Source organism: Myotis yumanensis, unplaced genomic scaffold (genome assembly GCF_028538775.1).
Source record: "Myotis yumanensis isolate MYYU_CA2020_CCGP unplaced genomic scaffold, mMyoYum1.0.hap1 SCAF_23, whole genome shotgun sequence".
Taxonomy (NCBI): domain Eukaryota; kingdom Metazoa; phylum Chordata; class Mammalia; order Chiroptera; family Vespertilionidae; genus Myotis; species Myotis yumanensis.
The window spans coordinates 6,595,659-6,611,106 of NW_027223774.1; the positions used below are offsets into that span (position 1 = coordinate 6,595,659).

The 15,448-nt window shown below is 44.4% G+C and overlaps 1 protein-coding gene across 1 annotated transcript; it reads right to left on the reverse strand.

The window, feature by feature from the left end:
* Positions 1-14,029, reverse strand: LOC139000311 (zinc finger protein 850-like). Its single transcript, XM_070402549.1, has 4 exons — positions 13,997-14,029; positions 13,003-13,129; positions 2,425-2,492; positions 1-1,718 (listed from the first exon to the last, which is right to left on the reverse strand). Exons 1-4 carry the CDS (start codon positions 14,027-14,029, stop codon positions 3-5), a joined length of 1,944 nt encoding a protein of 647 aa, XP_070258650.1. The 3' UTR covers positions 1-2.
* Between the last annotated feature and the right edge of the window lie 1,419 nt (positions 14,030-15,448).

Here is a 15,448-nt window from a genome sequence, read left to right on the forward strand (position 1 = left end):
TATTAATTGCACTCATGTTTTTCTCCAGTGTGAACTCTCTGGTGATATTGGAGACCACTGTTCCTTATAAAAGATTTTCCACATTCACTGCATTTATAAGGCTTTACTCCTGTATGAAGACTTTGATGATAACGAAGGCCATACTTCCATATGAAAGATTTTCCACATTCACTGCATTTATAAGGTTTTTTTCGCGTATGGACTTTCTCATGACAATGAAGATTGTACTTAGTGGTAAAAGATTTCCCACATTCACTGCATTTATAAGGTTTTTCTTGCGTATGGACTTTCTTATGACAATGAAGATTGTGCTTAGTGGTAAAGGATTTTTGACATTCACTGCATTGATAAGGCCTTTCTCTAGTATGAATTCTCTGATGATATTGGAAACCTATTCTACTTTTAAAACATTTCCCACATTCAGTGCATTTGTAAGGCATTTCTCCCGTATGAACTCTCTGATGACGATGAAGGTCAATCTTTCTGGTAAAAGATTTTCCACATTCACTGCATTGATAAGGCTTTTCTCCAGTATGACCTCCCTGATGATATTGGAGACCATTGCTACTTTTAAAAGATTTGCCACATTCACTGCATTTATAAGGCTTTTCTCCCGTATGAACTCTCTGATGACTGTAAAGGCTGGCCTTCGTGGTAAAAGATTTTCCACATTCACTGCATTGATAAGGCTTTTCTCCTGTGTGAACTCTCTGATGACAATGAAAATCGGTCTTACTGGTAAAAGATTTTCCACATTCAGTGCATTGATAAGGCTTTTCTCCTCTATGAAGTCTATGATGATATTTGAGACCATTGCTACTTTTCAAAAATTTTCCACATTCACTGCATTGATAAGGCTTTTCTCCAGTGTGAACTCTCTGATGATACTGGAGACTACTGAAACTTTGAAAACATTTTCCACATTCACTGCATATAAAAGAATTTTCTCCCGTATGAACTCTCCGATGACGATGAAGGACGGTCTTCATGGTAAAAGATTTCCCACATTCACTGCATTGATAAGGCTTTTCTCCTGTATGACCTCTCTGATGATATTGAAGGGTTGTCTTATAGGTAAAAGATTTTCCACATTCAGTGCATTGATAAGGCCTTTCTCCAGTGTGAACTCTCTGATGATATTGGAGACCACTGAAACTTTGAAAACATTTTCCACATTCACTGCATTTAAAAGGATTTTCTCCCGTATGAACTCTTCGATGACGATGAAGGACGGTCTTCGTGGTAAAAGATTTTCCACATTCACTGCATTGATAAGGCTTTTCTCCTGTATGAACTCTCTGATGACAATGAAAGGCGGTCTTATAGGTAAAAGATTTTCCACATTCAGTGCATTGGTAAGGCTTTTTTCCAGTGTGAACTCTCTGATGATGTTGAAGAACATTGCTCCTTGTAAAAGATTTTCCACATTCACTGCATTGATAAGGCTTTTCTCCTGTATGAACTCTCTGATGACAATGAAGGTCGGTCTTATAGATAAAAGATTTCCCACATTCAGTGCATTGATAAGGCTTATCACCAGTGTGAACACTCCGATGATATTGGAGACCATTGCCACTTCTAAAAGATTTTCCACATTCACTGCACTTATAAGGTTTTTCTCCTGTATGAACTCTCTGATGACGACGAAGGATGGCCTTAGTGGTAAAAGATTTTTGACATTCACTGCATTGGTGAGGCTTTTCTCCAGTGTGAACTCTCTGATGATGTTGGAGACCTTTTCTACCTTTAAAAGATTTTCCATAATCACTGATTTTATAAGGCTTTTCTCCTGTATGAACTCTCTGATGAGAACGAACGGCAGTGCTACTGGTAAAAGATTTTCCACATTCACTGCATTTATAAGGCTTTTCTCCAGTGTGAACTCTCTGTTGAAAATGAAAACCAGAAAATTTGGTAAAATATTTACCACACTAAGAGCACACACAACAACCACTTCCAAGATGGACACCTTTTTCCTGAATAAACATGTGGGAGCAACTAATGTCTTTCTTACTTTCTTTTCTGCTGAAACAATTTTTTTTCCTTTCAAATGCCAGCCCATGCATAAAAATAGCATTTGGGCTGTCCCTGGTCTGAGTAGCCTTTAGGTGGAGATGTCCTGAGCGATTAAGGACAACCTGCCCAACATCCCTGCATGTGAAAGGATTCTGGAACACATTGAACTTCCAGCTGTTTGCAAGTAACAGCCTTTCCACATCTCTAATGAAAGTCTTCTCTCTCACATGCTGCTGGTGAAATTTTGCACACAAAGAAAATCTTTTTGCACATGCCCCACAGCTCAACAGTATCTTCTGTATTGTGTTCCCTGCAGCTTCAACACGTGGAAAATGTTTCCCAAGACTAGCCCACAACTCTCACAGAGTGACTCTTCTGGGAAGACAAGAGTAAATTTGGATTACTTGCCTGTGACAATCTTCCAGAAACTTTTTGTTCAGTCACGATCTCCACATTCTCTTCCCCACAGCACCAACCTGACCAAAAGGAAACGTAGGTGAAGTGCATATTGACCTGACTAAACCAGAATATCTTCAACACAGATGTTTCTCTGTCATGACTAGACATGATTCCCTACAATGATTTTCAAGACGAGTGAGTCAGACTCTCAGGATATGGCTGTTATATATAACATGACCCAAAAGGTCACTGGATGAGGAAAATATCACCAAGGGAGGACAGAAGCATAGGCCGGCACAAAAAGATGAGAGGCAGTGTCTGCTCGTTATTACTCCACAGATGGCTTCCTTTAGGACCGTTCATGCTGGCGATATGAGTCTGTGTAGAATAATTCCAATGTGTTCAAAACCATAAATGATCAACCATATTAGAGCACATAATGTTCAGCACCAATATAATAAATAATACATGTGCACTCTAAGGCCTAAAGGCATGGAACTATATTAGAATGCAATAAAGCGAGATGTGTGAAAGAGGTAGAGGTGAAAAGTTTAGAGAGGTTAAGGTTATCCATGAGCTGGGAATCTGAGTAGAATTATCAGTATTAAAACTGAAAAGTGTCAACATTAAGCAAGAAGAAGTAGAATTGGTTGAGGAGTGGGCAATGGTAAGACAACATTGTTGAAGAAAATGGGTTCCTAGTTATAAATGTAACAAAGCCCAGGCGTGAAAACTGCCCCCACAGCCCTTCACCAAGGCAAGACTGCTTGAGGGTCTAGCCCAGGGGTGGGCAAACTTTTTGATTCGAGGGCCACAATGGGTTCTTAAACTGGAACGGAGGGCCGGAACAAAAGCATGGATGGAGTGTGAACTAATATAAATTCAAAGTAAACATCATTACATAAAAGGGTACGGTCTTTTTTTTTTTTATTTCAATAGTTTTATTCATTTCAAATGGGCCAGATCTGGCCCGCGGACCGTAGTTTGCGAACGGCTGGTATTGCCTGTCATTGATAAAGTCATGTTTCTCCTGTGATGCACAAAGGATTCTGCCTCTTAAATCCCAGTTGAGCGACTGCATGGGATAAGTGATGCAAATCTTAAAAGAAAAACTAAAAATATGGATGGTCAGTGCTGTGTTAGAACAACAATGCACAAAGGAGATCACAGACAAAAGACCTATGAGAGTGACATCAGCAAGATGGCAGAATGAGAGATAGAGAAACATTCCCCATCCCAGAGTAAGTAGACAGCTATCCATGAGAAAAACATCCCACAGGAAATGGGAATAAGAGTACCATGAAGACAAACAGTAATACAGAATACAAAATAAGGAAAACTGCATAGATAGGATGACAGGAAACTGGGTGAGGAAGCACATTTGAAGATACCTAAGGTCAAAAACAAGGGTTAATAATAACTAACTAACTAACTAAGTAAGTAAATAAATAAATAAATACAGTAACGGTCAGCTCTAGCTGGTTTACTCAGTGGATAGAGTGTCAGTCCGGGGACCAAAAGGTTCTAGGTTCCATTCCAGTCAAGGTCACAGGCTGAAGTTTGTTGTGGGTTCAGTTCCAGTAAGGGGGCATGCACGAGGCAGCTTACCAGTGATACACTCTCATCATTAATGTTTCTCTCTCTCTGTCTCTCTTTCTCTGTCTCCCTTCCTCTGAGAAATCAATAAAAATGTATTAAAACAAAAGGGTTAGCCCTAGCTGGTTTAGCTCAGTGGATAGAGCATCAGCTTTTAGACTGAAGGGTCCCAGGTTCCATTCCGGGCAAGGGCACATGACCGGATTGTAGGCTCCATCCCCGTTGGAGGGGCGTTCAGGAGGCAGCCAATCAATGATTCTCTCTCATCATTGATGTTTCTATCTATCACTCTCTCTCCCTTCTGAAATCAATAAAAATATATTTTAATAAATAAATAAAAATAAAGGGTTAGCATTACCACTATCAGCCACTGTGCTTCTATTCTCATTGATCTTAGTGGCCTGTTCTCTAAAAAACTGGAAATTTTTTATTTTAAACACCACAGAATGCCCTGGTCAGTGTGGCTCAGTTGGATGGAGTATCAAAGGGTGGAGGGTTCCAATCTCGGTTAGAGCACATATCAAAATGAGGCTTTCATATCCGGTTTGCATGTGTACAGAAGGCAGCCAGCCGATTGATGTTTCTCCCCCACCTCTCTCTCTCTTTCTCCATTTCTCCTCCTCTCTATGTAAAAGGAATATAATTATATAAACAGCTAGGTGCCCTGGCGGCCTAAATGACCGAATTGACAACCGAACACTGGAAGTCAATCCTGACCCAGCACTGACTGCCGAGTCTGCAGGTCCGGTAGCGCCAGGCAGGAGTCAGAGGTGGGAGTCAGTCCTGGGAAGGAGTCATTTCCGGGTCATGTAAGTGGAAACCGTAAGATATAGAAACAAAGAAGACCTATCCCTCCACCTGGGGAGATACTGGAAGAAGATTAGTAGAGAGCCAGAACTCCCACCAACTCAGAACAATAATGAATACCCATTTCCCCCCTGACCCCCCCAACCCTCCCCACACGCACACACACCTACAAACCTTGAGCCAAGTGGGGCACCTGGACTTGTACTCTCTTCTTTTTTTTTTTTAAATATATTTTATTGATTTTTTACAGAGAGGAAGGTAGAGGGATAGAGAGTTAGAAACATCGATCAGCAGCCTCCTGCACATCTCCTACTGGTGATGTGCCTACAACCAAGATACATGCCCTTGACTGGAATCGAACCTGGGACCCTTCAGTCCGCAGGCCGAAGCTCTATCCACTAAGCCAAACCGGTTTCGGCATGTACTCTCTTCTTGAAATAATGAGATGGCATCTCACCCTTCCCTTTACCAGAGCAGTAACAAAGCAACCCAGATAAAAGGGCTTCAAAAGATCCAGAGTTTTATAATGCTCAACATTTCTAGGTTTCAATGATCAAATTAGTCATACAAAGCAGAAAGATCTAAAACTGAATAAAAAAGATAATAGAGACTAACACTATTAGTGATGATAGAGTTATCTGATAATAAGTTTAACGCAGCCATCAAAACAATCTTTACATGAGTGATTTTGGACATCCTTAAATGGGAAAAAAAGCAAGTTATGGTAGAAAGTCTCAGCAAAGAAAATGAAGCTATAAAGAAAAACCAGATGAAAATTATAGTACAGAAGACTATAATAACTGAAATAAATAACTCAGTAAATAGGCTCAAAGCAGAAAGGATAAAACAGAGGAAACACTCAGGGAACTAGAAAATATAACCATTAAAATATCCAATGAGAATAGAGAGAAAACGGGCTTGAAAACAGCAACAGAAAAAGATCAGAACCACAGGAACCAGTGGAGTCATAACAAAAACAACAACAAAAACAACAACAAAAAACACACCACAAAATAAAACTGTAACATTTGGAGTTCAGGAAGAAATGAAAGAAGATGCAGCTGAAAGAGTACTTGAAGAAATAATGGCTGAAAAATCTTCCAATTGGTCAAAAGACAGAAACCCTCAATTTCAGAAGGTGAGCAAATACAAAATGAAATAAACCCAAAGATATCAACACCCACATCATAGTCAAATTTCTGAAAAATAAAAACAAAGAAGAGAATCTTGAAAGTTCTGACTGACAAATAGCACTTTATCTATAAAGAAAAAGTAATTCTCATGACAATAGGTTTTCCATTAGAAACCATAAAGTCTAAAAATAAAAGAACTGTCAACAGAGTCCTATTTCCAGTGAAAGTACCCTTCAGCAATATGTGGAAAATCAAGGCTCCTCAGGAAAGAGAACACAAATGTAAAGAAGAAATGATAAAGGATAATATCTCAATCTCAAAAAATATATGAAATATATTCAATATCATCTCTCCAGGTAAACTCAAATTTGTTCCTCCAGGATTTACTTACTAGGAGAGCTAACATTAAAAAGGTTTATAATATTAACTAGAGGCCCGGTGCACAAAAATTTGTGCACTGGGGGGGGGGTCCCCCAGCCCGGCCTGTGCCCTCTCGCAGTCTGGGACCCCTCGGGAGATAATGACCTGCTGGCTTAGGCCTGCTCCCAGGTGGCAGAGGGCAGGCCCAATCCCTAAGTGCAGCCACTGGTCAGGCTCTGAACAGGGCCGATTGGGGAGTCGGGGCGCCGCCCCATCATGCACAGAGCAGGGCAGATCGGGAGGTTGCGATGCCACCCTCAGTCATGCTCAGGGTAGGGCCGATTGGGGGGTTGGGGCACCGCCCCGTCACACTCAAGGCAGTGTCAATGGCGAGGTTGCAGCGCCACCCCCTGTCACGCACAGAGCGGGCCGATCAGGGGTTGGGGCGCTGCCCCCTGTCACTCACAGAGCAGGGCCCATCAGGGGGGTTGGGGGTCTGTACCCTGTCACTCACTGAGCAGGGTCAATCAGGGGGTTGGGGAGCTCCCCCTTGTCACCCACAGAGCAGGGCCAATCAGGGGGTTGAGGAGCTCACCCCTGTCACTCACAGAGTAGGGCCGATAGGGGAGTTGGGGCACCGCCCCCTGTCACACACAGAGCAGGGTGGATCAGGGGGTTGGGGCGCTGCACCCTGTCACACTCAGGGCAGGGCCAATGGGGAGGTTATGGCTCTACCCTGTCACACACAGAGCAGGGCCCATGGGGGGAGGGGTTGGGGCGCCGCATCCTGTCACACACAGAGCAGGGCTGATCAGGGGGTTGGTGTGCTGCACCTTGTCAAAAACAGAGCCACAGGGCAATCAGGGGATTGGGGAGCTCCCCCGTATCAAGCACAGAGCAGGGCTGATCAGGGGGTTGGGTCGCCTTCCCCTGTCATGAACAGAGCAGGGTGGATAGGGAGGTTGTGGCCCCGCCCCCTGTCACACACAGAGCTGCAGGGCGATCAGGAGGTTTGGGCGCTGCCCCCTGTCACGCTGATCCCGGTGCTGGGAGGCATATTACCCTTTTACTATATAGGATAGAGGCCTGGTGCATGGGTGGGGGCCGGCTGGTTTGCCCTGAAGGGTGTCCTGGATCAGGGTGGGGGTCCCCACTGGGGTGCCTGGCCAGTCTGCGTGAGGGGCTGAGGGCTGTTTTCTGGAAGCGAGTGACTGAAGCTTCCAACCGCTCCTTGTTTTCTTTTTTTTTTTTCTTTTTCTTTTTAATCTGGGTCAGCTTTAGCTCTGAGGCCTCGCTGCTGAAAACATCGATACAAAGTTTTGGTCTGCTGGCTTTCACTCTGGCTGGTTTCTGGTGTTTTGTTTAGCTTCTTATTTGCAACATAGTACATCGTTGCTTAGAGTGGCATCTGAGAGGCTGCAAGTGAGGCGGGGAACGTTGGAGTCCGCAGCAAGCAAGGCTCATGCTTGCTTCAGTGCCTGGCTGCCGGCTGCCATCTTGGCTGACAGTTAATTTGCATATACTCACTGATTAGCCAATGAAAAGGGTAGCGGTTGTACGCTAATTACCATGTTTCTCTTTTATTAGTGTAAATTATTGGCAAGTATCTGCAGGATCTGGAACTCTCATTCACTGCTATTGGTTGTATCACTTGGATAAAAGCATGTGCAAAACAGTACCTTCTGCCCTACCCGGTTTGGCTCAGTGGATGGAGCACTGGCCTGGGGACTGGGGGGTCTCAGGTTCGATTCAGGTCAAGGGCATGTACCTTGGTTGTGGGCACATTCCCAGGGGGGAAGTGTGGGAGGCGGCTGATCAATGTTTGTCTCTCATCGATGTTTCTAACTGTCCATCCCTTTCCCTTCCTCTCTGTGGAAAATCAATAAAATACATTAAAAAAAAAAAAAGAAGATCCGCCCTAACCGCTTTGGTTCAGTGGATAGAGCGTCGGCCTGCGGACTCAAGGGTCCCAGGTTCGATTCTGGCTAAGGGCATGTACCTTGGTTGCAGGCACATCCCCAGTAGCGGGTGTGCAAGAGACAGCTGATCGATGTTTCTCTCTCATCAATGTTTCTAACTCTCTATCCCTCTCCCTTCCTCTCTGTAAAAATTCAATAAAATATATTTAAAAAAAAAAAAAGAAGATTCAATTAAACCACTCAGTAACCCTGAAAAATGAAAGGATTTATCCTGATTAAGAACTCTGAAGAGTCCCTAACCAGTCTGGCTCAGGGGATAGAGCGTCGGCCTGCGGACTAAAGGGTCCCAGGTTCGATTCCGGTCAAGGGCATGTATGTTGGTTGTGGGCACATCCCCAATGGTAGGTGTGCGAGAGGCAGCTGATTAATGTTTCTCTCCCATCAATGTTTCTAACTCTCTATTCCTCTCCCTTCCTCTCTGTAAAAAATCAATAAAATATATTAAATAAAACAAAATAACAACAACAAAAAAACACAATAAAATTCGCAGGAATAAATTCAACCAAAGCCGAAACCGGTTTGGCTCAGTGGATAGAGCGTCGGCCTGCGGACTGAGGGGTCCCAGGTTCGATTCCGGTCAAGGCCATGTACCTGGGTTGCGGACACATCTCCAGTGGGAGATGTGCAGGAGGCAGCTGGTCGATGTTTCTCTCTCATCGATGTTTCTGACTCTCTGTCTCTCTCCCTTCCTCTCTGTAAAAAACCAATAAAATATATTTAAAAAAAAAAAAAAAAAATTCAACCAAAATGTGAAACATCTGTACATTGAATACTCTAAGACAGTGATGAAATGAATGGAAGAAAACACAAATAATTTGAAAGACAACCTGTGTTCAAGGATCTGGAAATGAAATATGGTGGAGACAGCCGTAGTACACAAAGCAATCTACAGATCAAATGCAATCCCAATAATTCCAATGGTATTTTACAAAGAAATGAAGAGAGAATCTTGCAATGGAATCAAAACCTCCATTAACAAAATCAATCTTGAGTGAGAAGAAAGCTGGTGGCATCACACTTCCTGACTTCAATTTATTACAAAGAGAAAGCAGGCCAACAGTGTGTTACTGGAGAAACACAGACACATACATCAACAGAAAAGAACAAAAAACACAAAAATAAGCCCAGGCACAGACTTTCAAGTATCTGTGACAAAGCAGCAGCCACAGAAGGAAGGAAAGATAGTTTCTTCAACGAATGGTGCTGGTAATAATCGACATTCCCATGTAAAACAACAAAGCTGGACACTGCTGATAAAATTTAACTCAACCTGCAGGACAGAATTGAATGTCAGCGCTAAAACTTAAAAATTCTTCAGGACAACCTAGAGAAAACGTTTTGGAGGTTTGTTTTGGACAGAATTTCCTGAATGTGACACCAACCACCACACAAAATAGAAAAAATGAACAGTCCAGATTGCAACAAAGTAGCGCCTTCACTGCACAACAGCAATAAACAAAATGCGGGAACCAAGATGGCGGCATAGGTAAACGCCGGAGATTGCTGCCTCGCACAACCACTTCAAAAATACAACTAAAACACTGAACGGACATCACCCAGAACCACAGGAAGGCTGGCTGAGTGAAAATTCTACAACTAGAAGTAAAAAGAAAAGCATACCGAGACTCAGAGGAGGCGTAGTGCTGAAGGAAAATACTAAGGTGCGGAGGTACACTCGGAGCGGGCTGGCAGCTGAGGGCGCAGTTGTCTTTTGCAATCAGGAGGGAGTCTCAGGCTCTGAGCTCCAGTTCCGGGAGAGTCTCTAGGGACCCAGACTCATACAGGAGAAGCGGGACTGTCTGGCAGTGGTTGGAACTCGAGGGCAGCTTTCTCTCTGAAGGGCTTGCAGCGATTACCAGTACATTGAGCAGCAAAGCCTCTGAGAGCAGGACTGAGAGTAGCCATAACTGCTAGCCTCGCCCTGTTGATCCCTTGGGACCCGCCCCGCCCAAGGCCTGCAGGGAGTCTTTTGTGGGATAGTGTCAGGCAAAGGTTAGTTTAGCACCTCCCTAGATATCCAGGAGCCAGGAAGCCCAGATGTCAGAGTGGGACCATCCAGTTTGCAGCTCCTTGGAAACATAAAGGACACACTCAGGGGGCAGACTCAGTGAGCACCAAAGCCTCATTGAAGCAAGTCTTGCCCCGGAAGGGTGTCTCCAGCACAGAAGTTCTCCCACTGCAGACACAGCTGATTCTCACAGCCAATTGGCCTGGAGGCCAATTCCTCCCAGTGATACGTACAACAATCAAGGCTTAACTACAACAAGACTGTGTACAGAGACCACAAGGGGGTGCACCAAGAGTGTCCACCTTAGGTAATAGGGGAGGCTGAACCACTGGGCCCTCGAGGACACTTAGCACAGAAAACCACTGTATCAACACAAGGAAGCATAAAAAATGCGGAGACAAAAAAAAGGACACAAATGACAGAAATGGAGGAAAGGAAACTACTGGATATAGAGTTCAAAACCACACTTTTAAGGTATTTCAATAATTTTCTAGAAACTGCCGATAAACTTAATGATATCTACAAGAAATCTAATGAGACCCTCAATGTTGTGATAAAAAACCAATTAGAAATTAAGCTTATACTGACTGAAATAAAGACTATTATACAGACTACCAACAGCAGACTACAGGATTGGAAGAACCAAGTCAACGATTTAAAATACGAAGAAGCAGCCAAAACCGGTTTGGCTCAGTGGATAGAGCGTCGGCCTGTGGACTAAAAGGTCCCAAGTTCGATTCCGGTCAAGGGCATGTACCTGGTTTGCGGGCACATCCCCAGTAGGAGTTGTGCAGGAGGCAGCTGATCGATGTTTCTCTCTCATCGATGTTTCTAACTCTCTATCTCTCTCCCTTCCTCTCTGTAAAAAGTCAATAAAATATATTTTAAAAAAAAACAAAACAAAACAAAAACAAAACACACCCAAACAGAAGAGAACACTGAAAAAAGAATCCAAAAATTCGAAGATAGCATAAGGAGCCTCTGGGACAGCTTCAAGCGCACCAACATTCTAATTATAGGGGTGCTAGAAGAAGAGAGAGAGCAAGATATTGAAAACCTATTTGAAGAAATAATGACAGAAAACTTCCCCTACAAGGTTAAAGAAATAGACGTACAAGTCCAGGAAGCACAGAGAATCCCAAACAAAAGGAATCCAAAGATGACCACACCAAGACACATCATCATTAAAATGCCAAGAGCAAAAGACAAAGAGAGAATCTTAAAAGCAGCAAGAGAAAGTCAATTAGCTACAAGGGAGTACCCATACGAATGTCAGCTGATTTCTCAACAGAAACTTTGCAGGCAAGAAGAGAGTGGCAAGAAATATTCAGAGTGATAAATGCTAAGAACCTACCACCAAGATTACTTTATCCAGCAAAGCTATCATTCAGAATTGAAGGTCAGATAAAGAGTTTCACAGATAAAGAAAAGCTAAAGGAGTTCATCACCACCAAACCAGTAGTATATGAAATGCTGAAAGGTATCCTTTAAGAAGAGGAAGAAGAAAACGGTAAAGATACAAATTATGAACAACAAATACACATCTATCAATAAGTGAATCTAAAAATCAAGTAAATAATCTGATGAACAGAATGAACTGGTGATTTTAATAGAATCAGGGGTATAGAAAGGGAGTGGATTGACTATTCTTGTCGGGGAAAGGGGTGTGGGGGATGCAAAAAGAGACTGGACAAAAATCATGCACCTGTGGATGAGGACAGTGGGTGGGGAGTGAGGGAGGAGGGTGGGGTGGGAACTGGGTGGAGGGGAGTTATGGTGGGAAAAAAAGAAGAACAAATGTAATAATCTGAACAATAAAGATTTAATTTAAAAAAATGCAATGAAAGGCAATCAAGAGGACGGGAGAAAATACTCGAAAATCATATAAAGGAATCTCTCGGAGATATTGTGGATTCGGCTATGATCAGCAAAATAAAGCTAATATTGCGATATGGACAGACATTCACACAAATAGTTGGAGTGTCCTGGGAATAATGAAGGTATGTTAATACTATACTGCAGGCTAATAACAATGCAATGACTCTGCCTCAAAAGCAAAGTCTATATATAACCTCATTAACAATATTTAATTGCTAAGCCCTAGTAACAAGCACCTGAGCTTGCTAGCAACATGGGGGCACTAGACCTGCAGAATGCAGAGTTGCCAAAAACATGGACTTTGGAGAAAAGCGGGTGTGGGGGAGCAATATCCGCAAAGCACAATTAAGCACATGCAAAATTATGTGTTCCTGTATCAAATAAGCAATTAATATATAAAATATACAAGGTATTCCAAAGATTCTTAAACTAAAAAAAATTAGTTAATAAACTGGATAAGGATCTAGAGGCAATTTTTCAAATAATATTTACACATGACAAATAGGAATACAGAAAATGCTTTCTTTCTTTCTTTTTTTCCTCAGAAAATGCTTTCTTCACTACTTAAGGTGGAATCCCTTAGATGTCTACAACACTACCAACCACAAGTCCTTCCCTGTGAATGTAGTGCAGCGGGGAGTATTGGGACTTCAGGAATAGAAGGGAGCAGTGGAACCAACCCTTCCACAGGACAGCAACTGCCCAGGAAACTGGAAATATCCAGCAGTACCACAGTCTACCTGGGAGGACAGAGCACACCCTGGGGGATGGGGCCTAGAAAATGGCAAAGCCGAGTCCAGGTCACTGGTGAGAGTGAGGGTCTTACCCAGCGAGGATATAAGTTCAAAGTTCTCCAGCATCACATTCAGGTACAGCTGTCTCTGACCCTCATCAAGGAGGCTCCATTCCTCCCTGGAGAAGTACAGGGCAATGTCCTCAAAGGTCACGCCAACCTGTCAGAATGGAGACAATTGAAACCAGAGCTGTCTCTCTGAGAACCAGTAATCCTACTCCTTACACACTTTCCCCACCCTCAACCTCCTCCAGGGCACCCGGTTAGTGTGGACACCAGGCCCTAATGCCATTGCAGGCTGCTCTCTCATCACAGTCCCATTACTCACTGTGATGGCCCTCAGCAGAGCAGCTGGGTTGGGAGGGAAGGATTGGGGGAGGGGAGGGTAGAGGGCAATGCCATTTAAGGTTTTGGCGATGCCTGCAGGGCCCTAGCCTTCCTGCCAAGCAACACCACTGCAGTCTCCTAGATCCTGCCTCCAACACAAAGCCAAGCGTCGGTTTATGCTTCACTGTAAGTCCCCACACCAGGACCCGGGACCATCAGCTCACACTTCCCCCAGATGTGCTCACCACTGGGTAATGTTTATCCCCTTCCCATCTCAGATCCCAGGTTCACTCCCTCAGCTCTGCCCCCTTCCTGCTCCAATGCCACTGGATCTCGCTGGACTCACCCATGAACTTGGCATATGGCGTGTAGAGAGCTTGTAGTCCAGCCGGATCCAGGACCATCCCAGGCCCCTGATGGACCCACAGCCGGGAAAGCCCCGAATGAGTCTGTGCCGTCCTCCCTGCAGCCTCTGCTCTTTCCGTCAATACTCACAGCCACATCCTCAGGGACCTTCAGATGCAAGTCACCCCCGTCCTCTCTGCCCTGCACTTGCTGTGTCCTCAGAAGGCACAACACTCCTCCCTCCCCTCCGCCTTCCTCACGGTCCTCCTAGCGGACTGAGCTGCAGGACAGGCGCCTGCACCCGGGCTGTGCTGTTCGGTGTAAGAGGCGTTGAGGACCCGGGGGACACACTCACCTCATCCCAGCTCCTCAGCACCGGCGCCGCCATTGTCCTCTGTAGTCGGAGCGGGGCGGGAGCAGAAGCCGCTGCAGGAATGGCGGTCCCTGTCCCGGCCCTGGGCGGGTCTGGTGACGACTCCGAGCTTCAATCCCACGCGTGCGCTGTGAGCACCACTGGAGGCTCCAACCACTGGCTGCGAGGCGGGGAAAAGCACTCTCCAGCCTTCTCCACGGGACTATGAGACCAGATACTGCCGACCGCTTAAGAGAAAATGGAGAAAAGACTACGGGTCCTGCACACCAGAACTAGGAAAACGGAAACGCCCTTTCTGAGCTCCCATTGGCTCAGCCTGGTGGCATTCCACGCCTGGCCTTCTGGGTAATGTAGTTCCTAGGCTCCACGGCCAGGATCCTGTATTTCCTCCGCTGACTACACGACTGGTTTTGAGGGCAAATAGCCCAAGAAAACACCAAGTATACTCAGGGCCCTCCAGCGCCTTCAGGGCAGGGGATTTCTAGGGCAAGTTTGTTTCTGGGGCACCCGCGTGGCTTCCTTTAGCTGCTGGTTTTGCATATCTTTCTTCAGGACCAGCTCTCTTCTGAATGGCAGGCATTGTGTCTTCTTTCAGGCCATTAGGCATCTGTCTTCTTTAGGCTAAACGTAGCTTGCAGAGGTTGCTCAAGTGTCTAACTCATCTAACCTGCCTCCAATGAACGAAGTTAATGTCTCAAAACAGACATCACTATTTAAGAGCATCTGCTTCTGGGGCCATTCGAAGTGTCAGCTCTGCCTGAGCTTCAGTGTGGATAAGAGGGCCAAGAGACATGTGAGAATGGTGAAAGACACTGATCATCAATAAGATGTAAATTAAAGCAAGTTAGATACCACCTCACAACTGTCAGCATGGCTACCAGTAACAAAGGACAAGTGCTGGTGAGGATATGGAAAAAAGGGAACCCTAGTACACTGCTGGTAGGAATGCAGACTGGTGCAGACATTATGGAAAACATAGGGAGTGTCCTCAAAAAATTAAATATGGAACTGCCATTTGACCCTGTGATCACACTTCTAAGAATATATCCTAAGAAACGTGAAACAACAATCAGAAAGAATGTATGCACCGCTATGTTCATAGCAGCACAATTTACAATAGTTAAGATTTCAAAACAGCCCAAATGCCCATCAGTAGATGAGTGGATAGAAAAGCTGTGGTACATTTATACCATGGGATGCTCCACAGCGGTAAAAAGGAAGTATCTCTTAACCGTTCACACGGCATGGAGGGACCTGGAGAGCATCATGCTAAGTGAAATAAGTCAGTCAGAGAAAGAAAAGCATCACTTGATCTCACTCATAGATGGAACCTAATTAACAAAATTAACTGAAGAATGGAGTGGATCCAGAGACATGGAAGCATGGAAGAGAGTGCAGAATCTCAGATGGAAGTCGAGGGAGGGTAAAAAAAAA

Bases quoted from the DNA above. Each gene is read 5' to 3' on its own strand.
- LOC139000311 (XM_070402549.1), bottom strand. From the start codon at position 14,029: ATGGCGGCGCCGGTGCTGAGGAGCTGGGATGAG. The intron at 13,130-13,996 runs GTGAGTGTGTCC...CCATTCTGACAG, and splicing joins TGCTGAGGAGCTGGGATGAG to GTTGGCGTGACCTTTGAGGA. The intron at 2,493-13,002 runs GTAAGACCCTCA...CCTTTTGGTCAG, and splicing joins TGAACTTATATCCTCGCTGG to GTTGGTGCTGTGGGGAAGAG.